Source organism: Aethalodelphis obliquidens, unplaced genomic scaffold (assembly GCF_003676395.1).
Source record: "Aethalodelphis obliquidens isolate GAN/ISIS:26980383/991018 unplaced genomic scaffold, ASM367639v1 scaffold3, whole genome shotgun sequence".
NCBI lineage: Eukaryota > Metazoa > Chordata > Mammalia > Artiodactyla > Delphinidae > Aethalodelphis > Aethalodelphis obliquidens.
Window position 1 is genome coordinate 86,521,511 of NW_020837947.1, and position 22,948 is coordinate 86,544,458.

Genomic DNA, 22,948 nt, shown 5'->3' on the forward strand with positions numbered 1-22,948 from the left:
GAAAGAAAGAAAGAAAGAAAGAAAGAAAGAAAGAAAGAAAGAAAGAAGAAAGAAAGAAAGAAAGAGAAAGAAAGAAAGAAGAAAAAATATTAAAAGCAGTAAGGGGAAAAAAAGCAACAAATAACATACAAGGGAATCTCCATAACACTATCAGCTGAAATACTTATAGTAACCATCTTTGGAAGGTAGGCTTTTAGTCAGGATAGTAGCTTACCACACCTAGAGAAAGAACTTCTGACAAAGAAAAAACATGTTCTTCCAAAATTATTTTTGTCTTAACATTTTAAGATGATTGCTTAAAATGTTACATGATTTGGAAAGAAAATGATTATATGATATATGATTATAAAGTTATTAGTGATTTAATATTATCACATATTAACAAATTACTTTTATGTTTCATACTTAGAAATTTCCTCTTATTATAAATATTTATGTTAACAGAATAAAAAGAAACTACCTGAAAAAGTACTTGTAAACTTCAAATCCAAGGTCATTGGAGACTCTGCTTCCTTTCTGTATATGACAATGGCTATTGACTTTGTTTAACTAAAACACATTAAGATTAATTTATCTGATGTTCTTAGTGAATAAATATTGATTATTATGACATGATAAGATATTTCTCTCTGTGTGTTTTTTAAAAACACATCTTGCCTCATGAACTGGTCTAAGAGATTAGAAACAAAGGTATACTTTAACAGTGGCTCTTCCAAGAAAAACTTACTGTGTTCCCAGCTGTCATTTCGGAACATAATTTTGTTAAACGGGAATTAAGGAATCACGAGGAATGCTCTAGAGAGCTGGTAGAACACTAGGCGCAGTAGAGCCACTGTCCTTGTTAACACCTGGATCTTCTGGGAAATTTAAATAGAGCAATAAAAAACATGATCATTTTAAGATTGAAAGAGTTAGTGACCTAGTCCACGTTTATTTATATAAATATTATGACCAGTTAGGAGCAGTTAGATGAGTTTCTCAGTGGCCTACATGCAGCAGCCTCCTAGACCAGGCCAAACACTCTGACCCTTCCAGGGGATTCATTCCTGTCTCCATTCACATTATGTCAATGGTTTAATATATGTGGAAGATATATAAGAACCCATAAGTGGTTTAATTTATGTAGAAAATATTTACTTATCGATAGAATGAAAACACAGCCTTTATTCCCTGATTCCACACACACACACGCAAAATGAATAAACGAATAAGTAGAAAAAGAAGAAACAAAAGAAGAAAGACCCATCTGATTACCTGAGGAGGAAGGGCAGTAGTAATCAAATCAATAATATTAAATTCTAAAATGCCAAACACATCTCAGAGGGCTTGCTTTCATAGTTAATGACATTTGAGAATACCACATTTGTTTCTTGAAATTATTATTGGATTCATGGATCCCAACAGGCTGATGACAAGAGGCTATCTGAAACTGGAGTTCACACTTATCTGAGCATTGTTACACCGTCTTAGCCCTTCCTGCCTGCTGCTTTCTTGGTTACAACACTTGTGGCTGAGTTCTTATTTCACCCTTCTTGCTACTAATTCTGTTGCAAAGGTAGCTTATTAACCTGTGATAAAATCATTATGGTTAACCATAAGACGAAACAGCTCTCCTATCAAAGAACTGCAACCTACAGATAAACAAAGTATTCAATAATCATTAAGGTCATGGCAATTATGACTTACATTAGGTCTTACATTATGACTCTAACCAGTGCTCTTCTAACTGTGATGTGCTAGAATTCCTCTTGGAAATTGTTAGGAAATAATTATGTTTAAAAAAGGGGGAAAAAAGAGGCAGAAACACTATAATATGTGGTATTTGCTAAATAACTCTGAAAATAAGCTTTAGATTCAGATTATATATATAATGTAAAATGTATTTGAAATATACTATATGCATTTATTGTTATATATGCTAGATATATCTATAATTATATGCAATATATTGTATCTATCTACCTATCCATCTATCATCTATCTACCTAGTGTTACACATAAATACTTTCTGTTTAAAAACTAAAGAAAACCTCCACCTAATTTTGCAGAATTAAGTTAAAAATCCTAATAAATTTAAAATATCAAGAACAAAAAGTTTTACATAATATAAAATAGTCAAAATAACTGTAAAACCATATTTGAAATATCTTAACAATTTGTCATATTCATTAGTTTATTTTACTTTACCAAGTGATAAAATGATCTATTGCAAGGAGTTATTGAAAGTATCTAAAACAATAGGCAAATATTACATTGTTTGCTTGGTACTTGCTTCTACTTCTGCTGTGTAAAAGCCTGGCTTACTTTTCTATGGTTAGAGATGCTTATTTCCCTTGGGGTCACTATGCTGTAAATGAGTTCCTATTCATGGTCTGAAAACTTTCAGCCACACTGATTTTCATATATCCTGAGGCTGCAAACACCTCGTGACTGTTGGCTGCATTCTTCAGTCAAAGTGATGATATTTACTGTAGCTACTGCTACATCAAGCTCAGTGAGCATGAAAGCTGTCCATATCCAACCTGAAAATCACCTGTAGAGCCAGGGTAGATCTCCTTATTCCATGCATGTACAACTCAAACTACGTGTTAGAACGTCAGTTATAAGCGATTAACATTGGTTATACTGTTAACCTCCAGGCTTTCTCCTTTAGCATCTCTATTATGAGGGTAAAGTTAATGACTATTGGTCACTGCTATTTGTACAGCATCATTTTGGTGTCAACTAGACTATCTAGCTACTTAATAATATACAGAGAAAAGAGAATATATATATATATATATATATATATATATATATATATATATATAAATAAATTCATATATTAAAAGGGAATATTCAACATACCTGATTTGAAAGTTACCTTAACAAAATTCTCAGATTGTTTTCATGGTATATTTCAGAAAATATATATCTGAATGTATTAATTTACCAGACGTTTTTAACTGATTTTTTTGCTACATTTGTGAATACTAGACAAAGAGTCAGGAGACATGAGTTCTAATTCTGTGTATTTTTTTGTGTTTTTTTTGCGGTACGCGGGCCTCTCACTGCTGTGGCCTCTCCCGTTGCGGAGCACAGGCTCCGGACACGCAGGCTCAGCGGCCATGGCTCACGGGCCCAGCCGCTCCGCAGCATGTGGGATCTTCCTGGACCGGTGTAAAGAACCCGTGACTCCTGTATCGGCAGGTGGACTCTCAACCACTGCGCCACCAGGGAAGCCCTCTAATTCTGTTTTGCCGTCAACTAGTTACAGCAGTTTGAGCAATTAGCCTCTACGGGTTCAGCTTTCTCATTATAAAATGGAATAAGTTGAATGGATCAGTGCTTTTCAATCTGCGTTTTGAGACTCTGATGTGGGTGAATGCTGTCCTTAGGGGCTGGTGTGGAGAGAGAGGCTAGGATAGCTAAACCAGCAGGGCTCTGGGCTCCCCGCCCTGCTCAGTAAGAGCACAACTGCTTTTCACTGCTTTATTTATTTACACACCCTAGGGAAATGTGATTGTATGAGAGTTTCTTATTTACAATTAACAAACAAAAATCTTTAAAATAACTGAGCCAAATAATCTAATGTTTAAGACAGTTTGGAGCAATAAAAGATGTAAAGTGCTATGGGCTTTCTAATGTGCTAGAAAACTGAGCGTGAGAAAAGGAATTACGTATCATCCTTCTGCAATGTATCTTAGAAAAAGCCTGATGGGGCAAAATGATTTTTAGTTCATGGTGTGCTTGTATTATTGTCATTTGGCTTTCAGACCAAAAAGTAATTGTCCCAAACATCTAAACTATCTGTAGCAGAATTGCATTCATATTCTGACACCTTTATGTTGGTGACAGTTCCTCAGAAGTTTATGTTTTTTGTATTTTTAAGTACTATCTATGCCCTGGGGATAAAGTTTTATGTAATAGATTATATCTCCAGTTGTCAAATTGAGTCAGTATGGAAAGCAGTATTGAAGATATAAGAATGTGCTGGAACAGTACACCTCAATGGCAGGTAAACTCTTTTCCCATCATAGCTATGTTATCAGTGAGGAATAAAATTCTGGTGCTGGTAGCCTAAGCTCTTTTATTCTAGTTTTAAACTCTTTCTTTAAAAACAAACAAACAAAAAGCATTGTTAAAGGTAGAGGAACCCTTTGGAAAGGATCACAAATAGTTTCTGAAGGTAGGACATGCAATAAGAGAGCTACATTATCACAAATGGATTGCTAATAGAGACTACAGATCCAAAATAGCAGAGTAGACAAAGAGCTGAGATTATTTTGAAGAATATAATATGAATTTTATGAGTAGATTGACTAGAATATAGCAAATAAAAGTGGAAATTTGCGCTTAATGTCATTTTCTCATTTAGAATAGGCACTAAAATGCTAATTTGCTCTTTTATCACTAGCAAAAAGTATCTTTACATGAAAACAGTGACTAAATTTCTTAGCGGCTTATATTTCCTTTAGAAAGTGTTTTAAAAGGTCAGCATAGTTTCATTTATGCTCTATTAATATCCACATCTAATGTGTGGCTTTTCATATTCTTCACATATTTATATCAGATTTTCCCAAGTTAAAGAAATTGTGTTTTTCTAAAACAGTTCTGCCTTGAAACTATCACTCAATTTAACATATATTTCCATTGCTTTATTTCAGAATATGTTCAATCAGATTCAACATTTATAACTTTTTATAGAAATTTTTTTAAAATATTACATTAACTTTCTGTCAGAATAATACATATTATTTCATTTTAGATTTAAAGAACCAAGATAAATCATTTTCTCCAGCTGAAAGAAATAATGTTAACATAGTTTTGCTTGTTTGTTTTTAAGAATAAAGATGACCATATTCATGTCTAACCCTGAGTATCACTTTATCCAGTATTTGGAAGTCTTCATGTCTATGGTTAATTCTATAAGTCTTTAAAGATTAGACTAAGTACTTAAAATAATATTAAAAGGAAACGGACAATAAGTCAACAGGCAGAGCCCTTTATTCTTACAAGAACTGAACTCATTATGGATTTTCAATTTTTTTCATTTTATTAGTGAAAAACTAAATCTTTGTCCTTCTTCCTAGGATCATATGAGTAATGAATTAGAAAAAGACAACAATATAAGTGTTTTTTAAATTTTTATTCTTTTAGTGTGTATCTAAATTTTCAGGAATCGAAAAGTAAGTTTCATAAAGTAAGATGAATTTTGTGGCTAAGACAATCAAATATAATTACCTCAATATGTAAACACTTCATAATGGAGTCAGTCTAATTCTTCTTTCATTGGGATTTTCAATCCTCATTTATAGAACTAGTTTTAGTTGATTGTAAGGAAGGGCTATTTAAAGGAATTCTAAAATATAATTTTTCTTGTTAGGAAAATGAGATGACTGAATATCTAGAAATTATAAATAAAATATTTTCTGGACTACATATTAACAATTAATATCATATATATTCCATGATTTAACACCCATTCTTTCAGTCAAATATAAGATAGTATTCAAGATAGTGATAATTGGTGGACAAAACAGATTTGACTTTATATTTTACAAGTTAGAAAAATACACAATAAAATAAGTAAGTTATTTTAAAATATGGTAAGTACCAAGCATAAGGTGGAACACGTATGTAACTAGTATACATAAAAAGTGTCATGAACAATAAAACAGTAATTGTGAGAAAGGGAAGTATACTGGAGGAAATGATCAAAGCTTCAGGTAGAATGTGGCATTTGTTTTGACCTGGAGGGAGGAACCAAATTTCAAAAGTTGGGGCAGAGGTCACGGGAAGTAAGTGAAGATATTCCAGATGGAAGAATGCCAGAGAAGCAGGAATCCAATGCACAAGAGTAGTTTAGATTACCTGGAAAGGTCACGGGTAAGAGAACATTTTAGTTAAGTTACTGGTGTCTGACTGTGAGTCAGATATCATATGAAGTCCTATCCTAAGGACTCATTTAATCCTCCACCCTCATCAGTCAGGTACCATTATTTCTGATGTTCCTTGAGATTAAGTAGCAGGCTTATTATTATTTAGCTAATAATTCATGGAGCTTGATTTTAAATCCTGGCTGTCTCTCATCAAATCCCTGCAATCTTACATACTGCAGTAAATCCTCAAGCTTTGTTTTTTCTTAAAAGGAGTTTTTCTTCTTCCCCAGTTGAAGGATATGTTTCATAGGGGTGGACTTTTAGGTTGGCACTTAATTTCTCGCAGTCCATTATCATATTGTTCTACTGGTTCTTGCTTCCACTGTTGGGAAGTAAATTGTCAGACCTGATGTCCCTTTGAAAGTAAGTGTCTTTGTTCTTTGGCTGCTTTTAAGATTTACTCTTTCTTTCATTATCAGCAGTTTTACCCTAGATAGTGTTTTCTTTGTGCTTAATCCAGCATAGGTCTGGAGATCTTTCTAAATCTGTGGTTACTGTCTTCTGTTATCTTTAGACAATTCTCAGGCAGTATTTTTTTCAAATATTGCTCTTATCCAGTTTCTCTTCTCCCTCTTTAATATTTCAATTCTTTTTATTATTTCCCATATTTGACAGTTTTTTTTCTGACTTCTTTATTCTTTTGTCTTTATGTACTTCAGTCTGGATACTTACTACTAATCCTCTGCTAAGATTTTATTAAAATAATGGAATAAATGATTAAATTTCAATTATTATTATTTCCAAATCACAGTATTTTTTTTTGACTTTTTTATAGCAGGTTTCTAGTGAAATTATCTATTTTGTCTTCTATATTCTCACATATATTAATTATAGTCATTTACTCTGAATAATCTGTTCCTACTTTCTGATTTTCTCTTGAATTTTGGTCATCAACATTCTTTAATTTTTTATTGAATACCAGACATTTTGTTATCAAATATTGAAAAATTTCCTCTAATGTTAACTTCCTCCAAAGAGCACTTCATTTCTCTGGCAGGACAACAGAACACAGATCGATGACCTCAACTAAAATGTAGAGTGGGGTTTTAGCATGATCTGGGCTGGGAGTTTGGCTGGTTTGTTTTACTTCTAGACCTTGGGGTTTCCATGAAAGCAAAAAGTGTTTCGCAGGACCATTGCATCTTACAGGCCCTAAACTCCAACTTCGACCTTTCCTGGAACACAAGACTACTGAATCTTTGCTATTCACTTTAGCTGCTTTCTGCTTACATTGGGTAGTTTCACGCTAGGCAACAAATGTCTCCAAATGATTGCTCCTCAACATTTGGGATCATTTGTTTGTTCTTTTCTTCATGGACCTCTCTCCTCAACAGAGTTGAATACATACATATATATATATATATATATATATTCATTCCAGGAAAATTGTTGCAAGCTCCAGCTGCTTCTATTTACCTGAATTTAAGAAAGCAAATGTCCTGGCATTAAAATCAAGGGCAAGAGTGATCTTACTTTAGTTTGCTTCCCTTCTCTCCAGAATTTATGAGATGCAATCTGTTTTGGTTGTTCTTTTCAGAATTCAATCATTGTTCTATGTATTTTACTCAGTTTCTCTAGTTGTTTTTGGCAAAATGAGGTTTGGCAGGATTTTTTGTTGTTGTTTGCTTGTTTGTTTGGTAAATAGCTTTTATTAATATAAGGACATTCTTGAAAAGTTCTCATTTGATAAGAGAATTTTTATGAATGTGTGTTGAATTATATAATGTTTTTTTCTGAATCTGAGATGGTCAAACCATTTTTTCCTTCTTTAATAGAGTTTCTTCTATTGAAGCATACTTTTATTTCTGTAAGACAAAAACAAATTACCTGCTCATAATAGAACAAATCTTGAAGACACTCTTAGATTCAATTACTTAAAATTATTTTTTTCAATTTTACTTTTTTTGATCACATAAGATTGACTGAGTTTGCATTTCTTGTTATATGCTTGCCAGATTTTGGTATCTAGACTTTATTAGTCTCAAAATTTAAGTTGGGTAGTTCCCCTGCTTTTCTGTTTTCTGCATCTATATGACATAAGAGAAGAATTAAAGATTTGGAAGCAATTTTATTTGTCTTTGTAAGCATACTGTCAATCTCCCTTTTTGGTGCATTTAAAAATGTTTACTTATTTAGTAAGATTTTCCACTATTTCTTGATCAATTTTCCTAATTTATTATCTGAAATTTGTCCATATTGTTTAAGTTTGTGTTTGTAATCGATACATTGCTGAATTCTCTCTCTCCTCCTCTTTCATCTTTGTTTTCCTAGTCTGATAATCTTTATCCTTCAGTACGTTCATACAAAGAAGTAATGTAAAATAATAATAATAAATAATAGTAATGAAAAATTGTTCATAAAAGAAATAATGAAAAGTAAATATTTTAAATAATAAAATAAAAATAACAAAATAATGAAAATTGTTCATACAGTAATTTCCTTACATATGAACCTTCAAGTTTCAAACTTTCAAAGATGTGGACGTGCATTTGCATGTCCAGTTGCGTAAGTTAGTTCATGTGTCTGACGTACTTTGTCACGTGCGTGGATCCTCTACAATCGGCTGTGCTTTTGTGTACTTTACTGTATACTTTACTGTGTAGGGTACAGTAGTACACTATCTTTATTTCAAGCCCAGGATGTACAGAAGCAAGTGTAAAAGCAGCAGTGATGTAGCTGGTACTGCTAAGAAGTGCCAGCTGTTGTGATGTACTACTGTACTTTTCAAGGTACCATACTGCAAGACTAAAAATGTTTTCTTTATTTTTGTGTTTGTTTTTTATGTATTATTTGTGTAAAAGGTATTATAAACTTATTACAGTACAGTACTATATAGCCGACTGTGTTAGTTGGGTACCTAGGCTAACTTTGTTGGACTTAACGAACACACTCTCAGAACAGAACTCATTCGTATGTAGGGGTCTTACTATACAAAGAAATAATGTCGATATGGATAATTATGTTCAAGTGCAGTACTTGTTGTGTGTTGTACTTTGACCTTGTCAGATCTAGTCTGGCAAGCCTGGAAGGAATGGTTGCTATTGATTAGTGGTGATTATTGGTCACTAGGCCAAGCATGTCATTACTAGGCCAAGCCAAATCATTACGGCATGCAATGCTCAAAATAAGCATATGAAGTAGACATTATTGGTACTTTATGTATAAATGCACCTGAGGCTTAGATAACTTATATAGTTTACTTAGATAAATTAAGTAGGTTAGCAGATGTGTTAGGCAGAATTATAAAATGGCCCCAAGATCTCCACCTCCTAGTGCACATGTCCTGTAAAACCTACTCTCCTTGAGCATAAGTAAGACCTGTGAAAATAGTGAGATAGTACTACCATTTATGTTACTTTATATGGAAAAAGAGATTTTACAGGTGTAACTAAGGTCCCTAATCAGCTGACTTTGATTTATCAAATGTAAGATTATCTCGGGTGTGCCTGACCTAATTAGATGGGTCCTTAAAGGAGACAAGACACAGGAGCAGGTGCTCCCCTGTTGGCCTTGAAGGAACAAGCCACCCCACTGTGCTTTGAGAAGACAAGGCCATGTGCCAAGGATGTGACACCATCTGGATCTGAGAGCCATCCATGCCTGGCAACTAGCAAGTGACCAGACCCAAGTCCTAGGGCCACAATGCAATAAATTTTACTGACAGCCACTGTTTGGAAAAGGACCCCAAGCCTCAGATGAGATCATAACCCCAGTCAATACCTTGTTTTAGCCCGGTGAGACTTTAAGCAAAGGACTTGACTCACCTGTGTCTGGACATAAGAACCACAGAAAATGTGAGACAGCAAATTTATGTTTAAAGCTGCTAAATTTGTGGTAATTTTCTACACAGCAATAGAAATTCAATACCCCATCCATGTATGGATATTTAATAAGCCACAAAGCTGGTGTTCAAATGTCATCTCTCAGACTTCAAAATTTATATTCAGAATTATGCTAACCTTCTTACACATGTATATTTGTCACTGATCACAAGGATTTAAAATATCTAGCTCATGGCCTGAAAAACTAAACTGCTACTACATAGTTACATGCAGAATATTATATAGAGTGTGTTATATATGTAGTTATTATACCTACCAAATTTGACCACTTTGTCTTCTGTCTCACTGGCTGTGTAGTTCACTGAGTTGGATCTGTGTCATCTTTTATCATCTTCTGTCTTTTCTGTCTCCTACTCACTATGTATTTTCAAACTATGAAAACTTTTTATCTGAATTTGGCAGGAAGACAAATGTCTATTTTGCATTAAGAGGTAAAAACAATGTGACACCAACCTCACAAATTATACAAATTTTTACTCGTTTTAGTAAACACATTTAAATACATTTTCCTCCTCAGGAAAAGTAACTCAAAATATTATTATATGATTATGGAATGCCAAGGTAATATGGCTTAAAAGTAGTGTGTCAGCTTTATTATTTTAAGTTACTGGAATTAATTAACTTTATAGTGATGATTGGGAAAGTGCTTTGCACTAAGAATATCTAAGTTCAGAATAATTCTTCTGAATCAAGTAAGAAACAAATGAATAGAAATAGTTGAACTATGGGTTAATTCTACTTAATATTCTGCTCTCTGCAACATTTATATTTTTTTCATGTTTAATATTAGAAAAATGTCTATTTCCTTGATCACTTTGTTTCTGTTTCATACAGACTCCATCATATCTGGAGATCACTGCTTTGGTACCTGACACTTTAGTGATAATTAGATCATTAAATGCATGGCAATTTTCTACTCATTATTAAATCATCAAGAATACCAATAAGAAATATATGGCTTTAATGGCAAAGAAATTTGTTTGGCTTTTTTGCTCACTCACTGAATTTGTTTCAAATTACTACTGATACGTCAAAATAAAAACGAGCAGTATACTCATGCATTTGTCTTAACAGAAACAATTGACACCCCTTTGAAGGTGAATTGCCAGAAATAACTAAAGGGCACCTCACATGGTCCACGGGTTACGGACATCCATCCTGCATCCTGATCTGCCCTTCTGTCTATCACTAGGTTGGGTCATGGTCCCCCATTCACTACAGAAAATGCTTAGTCTTGCCTGTAATAGAATTGCTTCCATTTCAAATAGCATATGCATTAAACAAAATATGATCATTACCTTCAATTTTCTTGTAAGTCCTCTTTGTAACGCTTACACAAAAGAGAAGGACAAAGAAATAAGCTAAATGCAATCAATGAAAACTTTCTGAATACTGCCAAACTCTGAGGAAATTCACAATGATACAGGCAGAACACAGGAAAAAATTGCTACTGAAATCCAGCAGACCATAAGTACTGAGAGTGAGAACTCTGAGTGGAGAATGAACACATGTTCAGGAGTAAAATCTGGTCTTGGTATGGCCACTCTCACCCCTCTGCTTTTCACAAGTAGCTGAAAACTAAAGCTGGGACCTCAGTGGAGCTACTCATACATTTGGATTATTGTAACCTAAATTCATCTACATTGAGCATGAATGTATGTGTTTCTCTGGTGAAAAAATTTAGTTGACTGGAATGTTTGAACTTTACGAACTTTCTGTCTACCTATAGTAAAGGTATAGAATCTTTGTGAAGTCTGTTTTGTGTACTAACTTCATATTTTACATTATTTTTCCTATCATTGTTTCCATTGTTCAATCAACAGGTATTAAGCGTCCACTGGTGCCAGGCCTTCTCAAGGTACTGGAATGTATTACACCAGAACACGTTTTCCCATCTCAGAGAGCTCCTGCTCTTGTGTGTTCACAGAACTACGTAGACTCAACTCCAACACACAAGTGAAAAGTTGGGCTGGCATCACCTGACACAGCTCTGTCCATTAGAAATGTAACAAAATCTATGTGTGTTCAGTAAATTTTCTAGCAGCCACATTAAAAAAAAGTTCAAAGAAACAGATGAAATTAATTTTAATAATACAATCGTGTGTTTAACTCTATATATCCAAATTATTACCATTACAACATGTAATAAAATTATTAGTGAGATAATTTATATTCTTTTTTAATATTAACTTTTCCAAATCCAGTGTGTATTTTATACTTACAGCCTCATTTGGGACCAGGCACATTTCAATGCTCTATAACCACAGGTGGTCAGTGGCTACTGGTACTGAACAGAGAAGATCAAGATAACACCTAACATTGATGCTACAATTTTTCGTATTTCTAAATCTAGAATTGCTAAACCTTAGAGCACAAATTCTAAGTTTTTGAAAAGAGCTCTAGTCTTCAAAATTATTTTTAATGTATAAATTACTGTCCCACCATAATTTGAGGTGTCTTTTGGGTTGTTTTTCTATTTGCCCAATCAGGAAAAGCAATTTTGCTTCCAGTATTTTGAATATTATTATAGACCAATTTGATTCTTCAGAAAAATAATATGCAAAGTTTTACAATTTCAATAAATGAACAATACTACACTTACATAAGTTAATTATTTGTAAGTAATATCACAAAGCTGTCAGGTTTATTTTGTTGTAGTTATTTTTTTAACTCATGAGCTAGTTGCCAAGTACCACATTTAGTTATTTAGTTTTACACAATCACTAGTCTTCATATTACTAATACACTACTTTTATATTAACATTTAACAAGATCAATAGCTCTGTATTATGAGCTTGACACATAAATATTAACTTTTATTGAATTAGATACTAAACAATACCATTCACATAGTTTTTAAACTGCGGTAAAGTAATTTTTGACAAGTATTGACATTCTATAAAAATTGAAAAAAATCATAAATTGACAGAGATCAAAATAACCAAGAGTAATAAGAAATGACCTAAAGGTTGTATAATTTTCATATTCCCTTAGAACCACCAATGCGTGTGCCTTTCTGGTTGGGAAGGATATTTTTGTGAACAAGAATTCAATGACTGCAAAAAGAATCCCTGTAAGAACAATTCCACCTGTACTGACCTTGACAATGGCTATCGGTGAGTAATATATTCATTGTTTCTTTACAAAAATATTTGTAATTCACGATGTCTTTGGGATATATCCGGACATTGTTTTCACTTTACATCAATTAATTAAAATAATGGTATTAAGGTGAAGAGCCATTTCCTGAAAAGATAGTGTCACATTCATTTAAAATTTGCAAATACCAAAGTGCAGATGTCCAGTCAAAAAAGGAATAAACAAATTTTAACCTGGAAATGCAATGTCCAGATGTGGCTCATCTTACGAATACCCTTATTTCTTCAAAACACGCTTTTGCCATTTCAGCATTGTTTCGGGTCATTCCATGCAAAATCAGTGCCACAATACGTGTCCTTAGTGGGTCTATTAAATTAAATTCAAATTATTTCTTATAAATTAATCATGAGTTTGGATTATTTTAGTCAAATTATTGGTAAATTTTACAACATTTACTATCCACATGTTCCATACTACAATTATATTATATATATATATTTTTTTAAACATCTTTATTGGGGTATAATTGCTTTACAATGGTGTGTTAGTTTCTGCTTTATAATAAAGTGAATCAGTTATACATATACATATGTTCCCATATCTCTTTCCTCTTGCATCTCTCTCCCTCCAACCCTCCCTATCCCACCCCTCCAGGTGGTCACAAAGCACCGAGCCAATATCCCTGTGCCATGCGGCTGCTTCCTACTAGCTATCTACCTTACGTTTGTTAGTGTATATATGTGCATGACTCTCTCTCGCCCTGTCACAGCTCACCCCTCCCCCTCCCCATATCCTCAAGTCCATTCTCCAGTAGATCTGTATATTTATTCCTGTCTTACCCCTAGGTTCTTCATGACATTTTTTTTTCTTTTCTTAACTTCTATATATATATGTGTTAGCATACGGAATTTGTCTTTTTCTTTCTGACATACTTCACTCTGTATGACAGACTCTAGGTCTATCCACCTCATTACAAATAGCTCAATTTCGTTTCTTTTTATGGCTGAGTAATATTCCATTGTATATATGTGCCACATCTTCTTTATCCATTCATCTGATATTGGGCACTTAGGTTGTTTCCATCTCCGGGCTATTGTAAATAGAGCTGCAATGAACATTTTGGTACATGACTCTTTTTGAATTTTGGTTTTCTAAGGGTATATACCCAGTAGTGGGATTGCTGGGTCATATGGTAGTTCTATTTCTAGATTTTTAAGGAATCTCCATACTGTTCTCCATAGTGGCTGAACCAATTCACATTCCCACTAGCAGTGCAAGAGTGATCCCTTTTCTCCACACCCTCTCCAGCATTTATTGTTTCTAGATTTTTTGATGATGGCCATTCTGACTGGTGTGAGATGATATCTCATTGTAGTTTTGATTTGCATTTCTCTAATGATTAATGATGTTGAGCATTCTTTCATGTGTTTGCTGGTACTCTGTATATCTTCTTTGGAGAAATGTCTATTTAGGTCTTCTGCCCATTTTTGGATTGGGTTGTTTGTTTTTCTTTGTTATTGAGCTGCATGAGCTGCTTGTAAATTTTGGAGATTAATCCTTTGTCAGTTGCTTCATTTGCAAATATTTTCTCCCATTCTGAGGGTTGTCCTTTGGTCTTGTTTATGGTTTCCTTTGTTGTGCAAAAGCTTTGAAGTTTCATTAGGTAACATTTGTTTATTTTTGTTTTTATTTCCATTTCTCTAGGAGGTGGGTCAGAAAGGATCTTGCTGTTATTTATGTCATAGAGTGTTCTGCCTATGTTTTCCTCTAAGAGTTTGATAGTTTCTGGCCTTACATTTAGGTCTTTAATCCATTTTGAGCTTATTTTTGTGTATGGTGTTAGGGAGTGATCTAATCTCATACTTTTACATGTACCTGTCCAGTTTTCCCAGCACCACTTATTGAAGAGGCTGTCCTTTCTCCACTGTACATTCCTGCCACCTTTATCAAAGATAAAGTGTCCATATGTGCGTGGGTTTATCTCTGGGCTTTCTATCCTCTTCCATTGATCTATATTTCTGTTTTTGTGTCAGTACCATACTGTCTTGATTACTGTAGCTTTGTAGTATAGTCTGAAGTCAGGGAGCCTGATTCCTCCAGCTCCGTTTTTCATTCTCAAGATTGCTTTGGCTATTCGGGATCTTTTGTGTTTCCATACAAATTGCGAATTTTTTGTTCTAGTTCTGTGAAAAATGCCAGTGGTAGTTTGATAGGGATTGCATTGAATCTATAGATTGCTTTGGGTAGTAGAGTCATTTTCACAATGTTGATTCTTCCAATCCAAGAACATGGTATATCTCTCCATCTATTTGTATCATCTTTAATTTCTTTCATCAGTGTCTTATAATTTTCTGCATACAGGTCTTTTGTCTCCTTAGGTAGGTTTATTCCTAAATATTTTATTCTTTTTCTTGCAATGGTAAATGGGAGTGTTTTCTTGATTTCACTTTCAGATTTTTCATCATTAGTATATAGAAATGCCAGAGATTTCTGTGCATTAATTTGGTATCCTGCTATTTTACCAAATTCATTGATTAGCTCTAGTAGTTTTCTGGTAGCATCTTTAGGATTCTCTATGTATAGTATCATGTCATCTGCAAACAGTGACAGCTTTACTTCTTCTTTTCTGATTTGGATTCCTTTTATTTCTTTTTCTTCTCTGATTACTGTGGCTAAAACTTCCAAAACTATGTTGAATAAGAGTGGTGAGAGTGGGCAACCTTGTCTTATTCCTGATCTTAGTGGAAATGCTTTCAGTTTTTCACCATTGAGGATGATGTTTGCTGTGGGCTTGTCATATATGGCCTTTATTATGTTGAGGAAAGTTCCCTCTATGCCTACTTTGTGCAGTGTTTTTATCATAAACGGGTGCTGAATTTTGTCAAAAGCTTTCTCTGCATCTATTGAGATGATCATATGTTTTTTTTTTCCTTCAATTTGTTAATATGGTTTATCACATTGATAGATTTGCATATATTGAAGCATCCTTGCATTCCTGGAATAAACCCCACTTGATCATGGTGTATGATCCTTTTAATGTGCTGTTGGATTCTGTTTGCTAGTATTTTGTTGAGGATTTTTGCATCTATGTTCATCAGTGATATTGGCCTGTAGTTTTCTTTCTTTGTGACATCCTTGTCTGGTTTTGGTATCAAGGTGATGGTGGCCTCGTAGAAGGAATTTGGGAGTGTTCCACCTTCTGCTATATTTTGGAAGAGTTTGAGAAGGATACGTGTTAGCTCTTCTCTAAATGTTTGATAGAATTCGCCTGTGAAGCCTTCTGGTCCTGGGCTTTTGTTTGTTGGAAGATTTTTAATCATAGTTTCAATTTCAGTGCTTGTGATTGGTCTGTTCATATTTTCTATTTCTTCCTGATTCAGTCTCGGCAGGTTGTGCATTTCTAAGAATTTGTCCATTTCTTCCAGGTTGTCCATTTTATTGGCATAGAGTTGCTTGTAGTAATCTCTCATGATGCTTTGTATTTCTGCAGTGTCAGTTATTACTTCTCCTTTTTCATTTCTAATTCTATTGATTTGAGTCTTCTCCCTTTTTTTCTTGTTGAGTCTGGCTAATGGTTTATCAATTTTGTTTATCTTCTCAAAGAACCAGCTTTTAGTTTTATTGATGTTTGCTATTGTTTCCTTCATTTCTTTTTCATTTATTTCTGATCTGATTTTTATGATTTCTTTCCTTCTGCTAACTTTGGGGGTTTTTTGTTCTTCTTTCTCTAATTGCTTGAGGTGCAAGGTTAGGTTGTTTATTTGAGATGTTTACTGCTTCTTAAGGTGGGCTTGTATTGCTATAAACTTCCCCCTTAGAAGTGCTTTTGCTGCATCCCATAGGTTTTGGGTCGTTGTGTCTCCATTGTCATTTGTTTCTAGGTATTTTTTTATTTCCTTTTTGATTTCTTGAGTGATCACTTCATTATTAAGTAGTGTATTGTTTAGCCTCCATGTGTTTGTATTTTTTACAGATCTTTTTCTGTAATTGATATCTCATGTCTCATGGCATTGTGGTCAGAAAACATACTTGATACAATTTCAATTTTCTTAAATTTACCAAGGCTTGATTTGTGACCCAAGATATGATCTATCCTGGAGAATGTTCCATGAGCACTTGAGAAAAATGTTTATTCTGTTGTTTTTGGATGGAGTGTCCTATAAATATCAATTAAGTCCATCTTGTTTAATATATCATTTAAAGCTTGTGTTTCCTTATTTATTTTCATTTTGGATGATCTGTCCATTGGTGAAAGTGGGGTGTTAAAGTCCCCTACTATGAATGTGTTACTGTCGATTTCACCTTTTATGGTTGTTAGTATTTGCTTTATGTATTGAGGTGCTCCTATGTTGGGTGCATAAATAATTACAATTGTTATATATTCTTGGATCGATCCCTTGATCATTATGTAGTGTCCTTCTTTGTCTCTTCTAATAGTCTTTATTTTAAAGTCTATTTTGTCTGATATGAGAATTGCTACTCCAGATTTGTTTTGGTTTCCATTTGCATGGAATATCTTTTTCCATCCCCTTGCTTTCAGTCTGTATGTGTCTCTAGGTCTGAAGTGGGTCTCTTGTAGACAGCATATATAAGGGTGTTGTTTTTGTACCCATTCAGCCAATCTGTGTCTTTTGGTGGGAGCATTTAGTCCATTTACATTTAAGGTAATTATCGATATGTATGTTCCTATTCCCATTTTCTAAATTGTTTTGGGTTCGTTATTATAGGTCTTTTCCTTCTCCTGTGTTTCTTGTCTAGAGAAGTTCCTTTAACATTTGTTGTAAAGCTGGTTTGGTGGTGCTGAACTCTCTCAGCTTTTGCTTGTCTGTAAAGTTTTTAATTTCTCCATCAATTCTGAATGAGATCCTTGCTGGGTAGAGTAGTCTAGGTTGCAGGATTTTCTCCTTCATGACTTTCAGTATGTCCTGCCACTCCCTTCTGGCTTGTAGGGTTTCTCCTGAGAGATCAGCTCTTAACCTTATCAGGATTCCCTTGTGTGTTATTTGTTGTTTTTCCCTTGCTGCTTTTAATATGCTTTCTTTGTATTTAATTTTTGACAGTTTGATTAATATGTGTCTTGGCGTATTTCTCCTTGGATTTATCCTATATGGGACTCTCTGTGCTTCCTGGACTTGATTAACTATTTCCTTTCCCATATTAAGGAAGTTTTCAACTCTAATCTCTTCAAATATTTTCTCAGTCCCTTTCTTCTTCTCTTCTTCTTCTGGAACTCCTATAATTCGAATGTTTGTGTGTTTAATATTGTCCCAGAGGTCTCTGAGGCTGTCCTCAGTTCTTTTTTCTTTATTCTGCTCTGCAGTAGTTATTTCGACTATTTTATCTTCCAGGTCACTTATCCGTTCTTCTGCTTCAGTTATTCTGCTATTGATCCCATCTAGAGTACTTTTAATTTCATTTATTGTGTTGTTCATCGTTGCTTGTTTCATCTTTATTTCTTCTAGGTCCTTGTTAACTGTTTCTTGCATTTTGTCCATTCTATTTCCAAGATTTTGGATCATCCTTACTATCATTATTCTGAATTCTTTTTCAGGTAGACTGCGTATTTCCTCCTCATTTGTTAGGTCTGGGGCATTTTTATCTTGCTCCTTTATCTGCTGTGTGTTTTTCTGTCTTCTCATTTTGCTTATCTTACTGTGTTTGGGGTCTCCTTTTTGCAGGCTGCAGGTTTGTAGTTCCCGCTGTTTTTGATGTCTGTCTCCAGTGACTAATGTTGGTTCAGCAGGTTGTGTAGGCTTCCTGGTGGAGGGGACTAGCACCTGTGTTGTGGTGGATGAGGCTGGATCTTGTCTCTCTAGTGGGCAGGTTCACGTCTGGTGGTGTGTTTTGGGGTGTCTGTGGCCTTATTATGATTTTAGGCAGCCTCTCTGCTAATGGGTGGGGTTGTGTTCCTGTTTTGCTAGTTGTTTGGCATAGGTTGTCCAGCACTGTAGCTTGCTGGTCATTGAGTGAAGCTGGAGGTCTCTGGGAGATTTTCGCCATTTGATATTATGTGGAGCTGGGAGGTCTCTTGTTGACCAGTGTCCTGAAGTTGGCTCTCCCACCTCAGAGGCAGAGCCCTGACTCCTGGCTGGAGCACCAAGAGCCTTTCATCCACACGGCTCAGAATAAAAGGGAGAAAAAGTAGAGAGAATTAGTTGAAGTATGAAGAAAGAAAGAAAGAAAGGAGGGAAGGAAGGAAGGAAGGAAGGAAGGAAGGAAGAAAGAAAGAAGCAAGGAAGGAAAGAAGGCCAGAAGGAAAGAAAGGAGGGAGGGAGGGAGGAAGGAAGGAGGGAAGGAAGGAAAAAAAACAGAAAGAAAGAAGATACAGTAAAATAAAATAAAGTATAATAAAGTTATTGAATTAAAAAAATAATTATTTAGAAAAAAAAAGGGACGGATAAAACCTTAGGACAAATGTTGGAAGCAAAGCTATACAGACAAAATCTTACACAGAAGCATACACATACACCCTCACAAAAAGAGGTAAAGGGGAAAAAATCATAAATCTTGCTCTCAGAGACCACCTCCTCAATTTGGGATGATTCATTGTCTAAAGGAGGGAAGGAAGGAAAGAAAGAAAGAAAGAAAGAAGGTAAAGTATAATAAAGTTATTAAAATTAATTATTAAGAAATAAAGTTTAAAAAAAAAACATGGACGGATAGAACCCTAGGACAAATGGTGGAAGCAAAGCTATACAGACAAGATCTCACACAGAAGCATACACACACACATTCACAAAAAGAGGAAAAGGGGAAAAAATCATAGATCTTGCTCTCGAAGCCCACCTCCTCAATTTGGGATGATTCGTTGTCTATTCATGTATTCCACAGATGCAGGGTACATCAAGTTGATTGTGGAGCTTTAATCCGCTGTTTCTGAGGCTTCTGGGAGAGATTTCCCTTTCTCTTCTTTGTTCTCACAGCTCACAGGGGCTCAGCTTTAGATTTGGCCTTGCCTCTGCGTGTAGGTCGCTGGAGGGCGTCTGTTTTTTGCTCAGACAGGACGGGGTTAAAGGAGCCGCTGATTCGGGGGCTCTGGCGCACTCAGGCCGGGGGAGGGAGGGGCAAGGAGTGAGGGGTGGGCCTGAGGCGGTAGAGGCCGGCGTGACATTGCACCAGCCTGAGGCCCGCAGTGCATTCTCTCGGGGAAGTTGTCCCTGGATCCCGGGAACCTGGCAGTGGCGGGCTGCACAGGCTCCCCGGAAGAGTGTTGTGGATAGTGACTTGTGCTCGCACGCAGGCCCCTTGGTGGCAGCAGCAGCAGCCTTAGCGTCTCCCGCCCGTCTCTGGGGTCCGCGCTTTTAGCCGCGGCTCATGCCCGTCTCTGGAGTTCCTTTAAGCAGTGCTCTTAAACCCCTCTCCTCGCGCACCACGGAACAGAGGGAAGAAAAAGTCTCTTGCTTCTTCGGCAGGTGCAGACTTTTCCCCGGACTCCCTCCCGGCTAGCCGTGGTGCACTAACCCCTTCAGGCTATGTTCAAGCCGCCAACCCCAGTCCTCTCCCTGTGCTCCGACCCAAACCCGAGCCTCAGCTCGCAGCCCCGCCCGCCGCAGCGGGTGAGCAGACAAGCCTCTCGGGCTGGTGAGTGCTGGTCGGCACGGATCCTCTGTGCGGGAATCTCCCCGCTTTGCCCTCCGCACCCCTGTTGCTGTGCACTCCTCCGCGGCTCGAAAGCTCCCCCCTCCGCCTCCCGCAGTCTCCGCCCACGAAGGGGCTTCCTAGTGTGTGGAAACTTTTCCTCCCTCACAGCTCCCTCCCACTGGTGCAGGTGCCGTCCCTATTCTTTTGTCTCTGTTTTTTTCTTATTTTCTTTTGCCCTACCCAGGTACGTGGGGAGTTTCTTGCCTTTTGGGAGGTCTGAGGTCTTCTGCCAGCCTTCAGTAGGTGTTCTGTAGGAGTTGTTCCACGTGTAGATGTATTTCTGGTGTATCTGTGGGGAGGAAGGTCGTCTCCCGCGTCTTCCTCTTCCGCCATCTTCAAGGTCCCTCTACAATTATATTATTAACTGATTTTTAGATGAGAAGTTTGAAGAAACTAAATAGAAATTCTGAGTAGCCACTGCTATTATTCCAAAACTTTAATAACCAAATATATAGTTGTAAATAGTTTTTGACTTCTTTGGTGTGTGCACTAGGTCCCTTAAGCAGATGCAAAATCAGGCGTGCTCTAACTACAAAGATTTTCTTATCACACAAGCAGAATAATTGAATACAAATATAGTTATATAATTATATTTCCAGGGATAAATCAAAGTGGTTTCAGGACATCCTCTAAAATAACTCATAAACTGTCTTTTGTCTTATGATTAAAATTGAGAATTCTGAATCATCTCAAGGACGTAAGAGTTTTTGCAAATGGTCTTCATGTTTAGTGACTGAAATGGGAAGTAAGACTTAGACTAGTCAACAGTAGGCACTTTATTTCATTATAAGGGAATTCTGAAATGGCTGGCATTTCAATGGCTGTAAGAAAAATAATGAATAACTTCTGTAATATAGGAAAACTCCCAATGACAATAGTTGACATTAGTTTAAAAATACAAAAATGTAAAAACCCAGAGTTATTTTTGTGATATTATCAATTATTAAAATTGATATATTATCACAAATTAATATTTACTGCCTATCCATCTATGTAGTGGGAGAAAGAATCAACTTTTGTTAGGCTATGGAAAATAAACTTTTCATAATTATCAATTTATTTTATTTTTCTTAAATAACTCTATTAATTATAACCTACAATATATAATATGAATTTTCCAGGATACTTTTCAGACTCTGAGATATCCTTTTAAACATTCAGCTCTCTCTTAAGTTCCTGAAGATAATTAGTTTATGCATTTGTGTATGTGTACGTGACACGTAATTTTGGGATGGCTTAAGAAAGTGGGGTTTTGGCCTGGATGGGATATTGTCAGGAGGTGGGAAGCATTTTGTGATTGGATTTATAATGAATCTCATGTAGAAGGATGGAAAACTAGACAGAGGGGGAAACCAACATGTTTACAGAGGCAGCGATACTTCTTAATAGCCATTTTAGGGGAAGGTTTGCCATTCTTGTGGTTTAGATAATGTCCAAGTTTTTGTTTGTATTCAGATATGTTTGTGGGGTAGGCTTATTTATTTATTTATTTATTTGTGGTACGCAGGCCTCTCACTATTGTGGCCTCTCCTGTTGAGGAGCACAGGCTCCGGATGTGCAGGCTTAGTGGCCATGGCTCACGGGCTCAGCCGCTCCGCGGCATGTGGGATCTTCCTGGACTGGGGCATGAACCCGTGTCCTCTGCATCGGCAGGCGGACTCAACCACTGCGCCACCAGGGAAGCCCTAGGCTTATTTTTGTTATGATTCATCAGGGTCACAGAGTAGCCTTGTCTCATTTTGATGTTCTTTGAAATTATCTATTGAAATGTTCAACAGGAGAACAGCAATATGTAGCTGGTAACCTAGCTTCTAGTTCCTGGCCAACTCCTGGGAATTCTGGATTTAGTTGCTGCTTTCTCTTTCCTGAAATATATTCTCATTGATTGTAGAGGGGGGGCTGGAAATACATGTATGTGCGTGTGAAATATATCACTTATTTGTATAAAATATGTTATCCTCATAACGTCAATCAAACAGAATGAGAAGACACAAGTATTAATTTATTATCCAGCATGATGGTACTTTTATTTAGATTAAAACACTGCCATTTGATTAAGAGGCCTTAAAGATCTAAAACAAAACAAGCAATAAAGTCTAGAAGGCTTAATTAAAATACACTTTATTTTAATATTCATGAGACATAATCAGTCTTTCTAGAAACTCTGACACCACTAGTTGTGAACTCTTAATGACAAATTTATAAACGTGTCAGAAGAGTTTGCCTCTTAAATTAACACAAACACTCTTAGCCACTTTATCATGCTTCAGATTTTTCAAAGATTGCTGATTGTATTTCCAAGATGTAGGGTTGCATTTTTTCTTGGTATAAAAATAGAAGTCCAGATGAAGTAAGCTTTCTGACTGTGCTTCTTCTTTTTGATTTTAAACCTGAAAATGTATTAATACAAATGTTCATGTTATATTAACATTGGCTTTACTAGTT

General features: G+C 35.7%; 1 protein-coding gene across 1 annotated transcript in view; it reads left to right on the top strand.

Annotated features, from left to right (window-relative positions):
- Positions 1-22,948, top strand: part of EYS (EGF-like photoreceptor maintenance factor) — a 1,677,823-nt gene that overhangs the window by 432,408 nt on the left and 1,222,467 nt on the right. The window contains exons 12-13 of the mRNA XM_027093793.1: positions 11,587-11,621; positions 12,758-12,879. Of these exons, the coding sequence (XP_026949594.1) occupies positions 11,587-11,621; positions 12,758-12,879 (157 nt within the window). The remainder of the gene's footprint in view (positions 1-11,586; positions 11,622-12,757; positions 12,880-22,948) is intronic.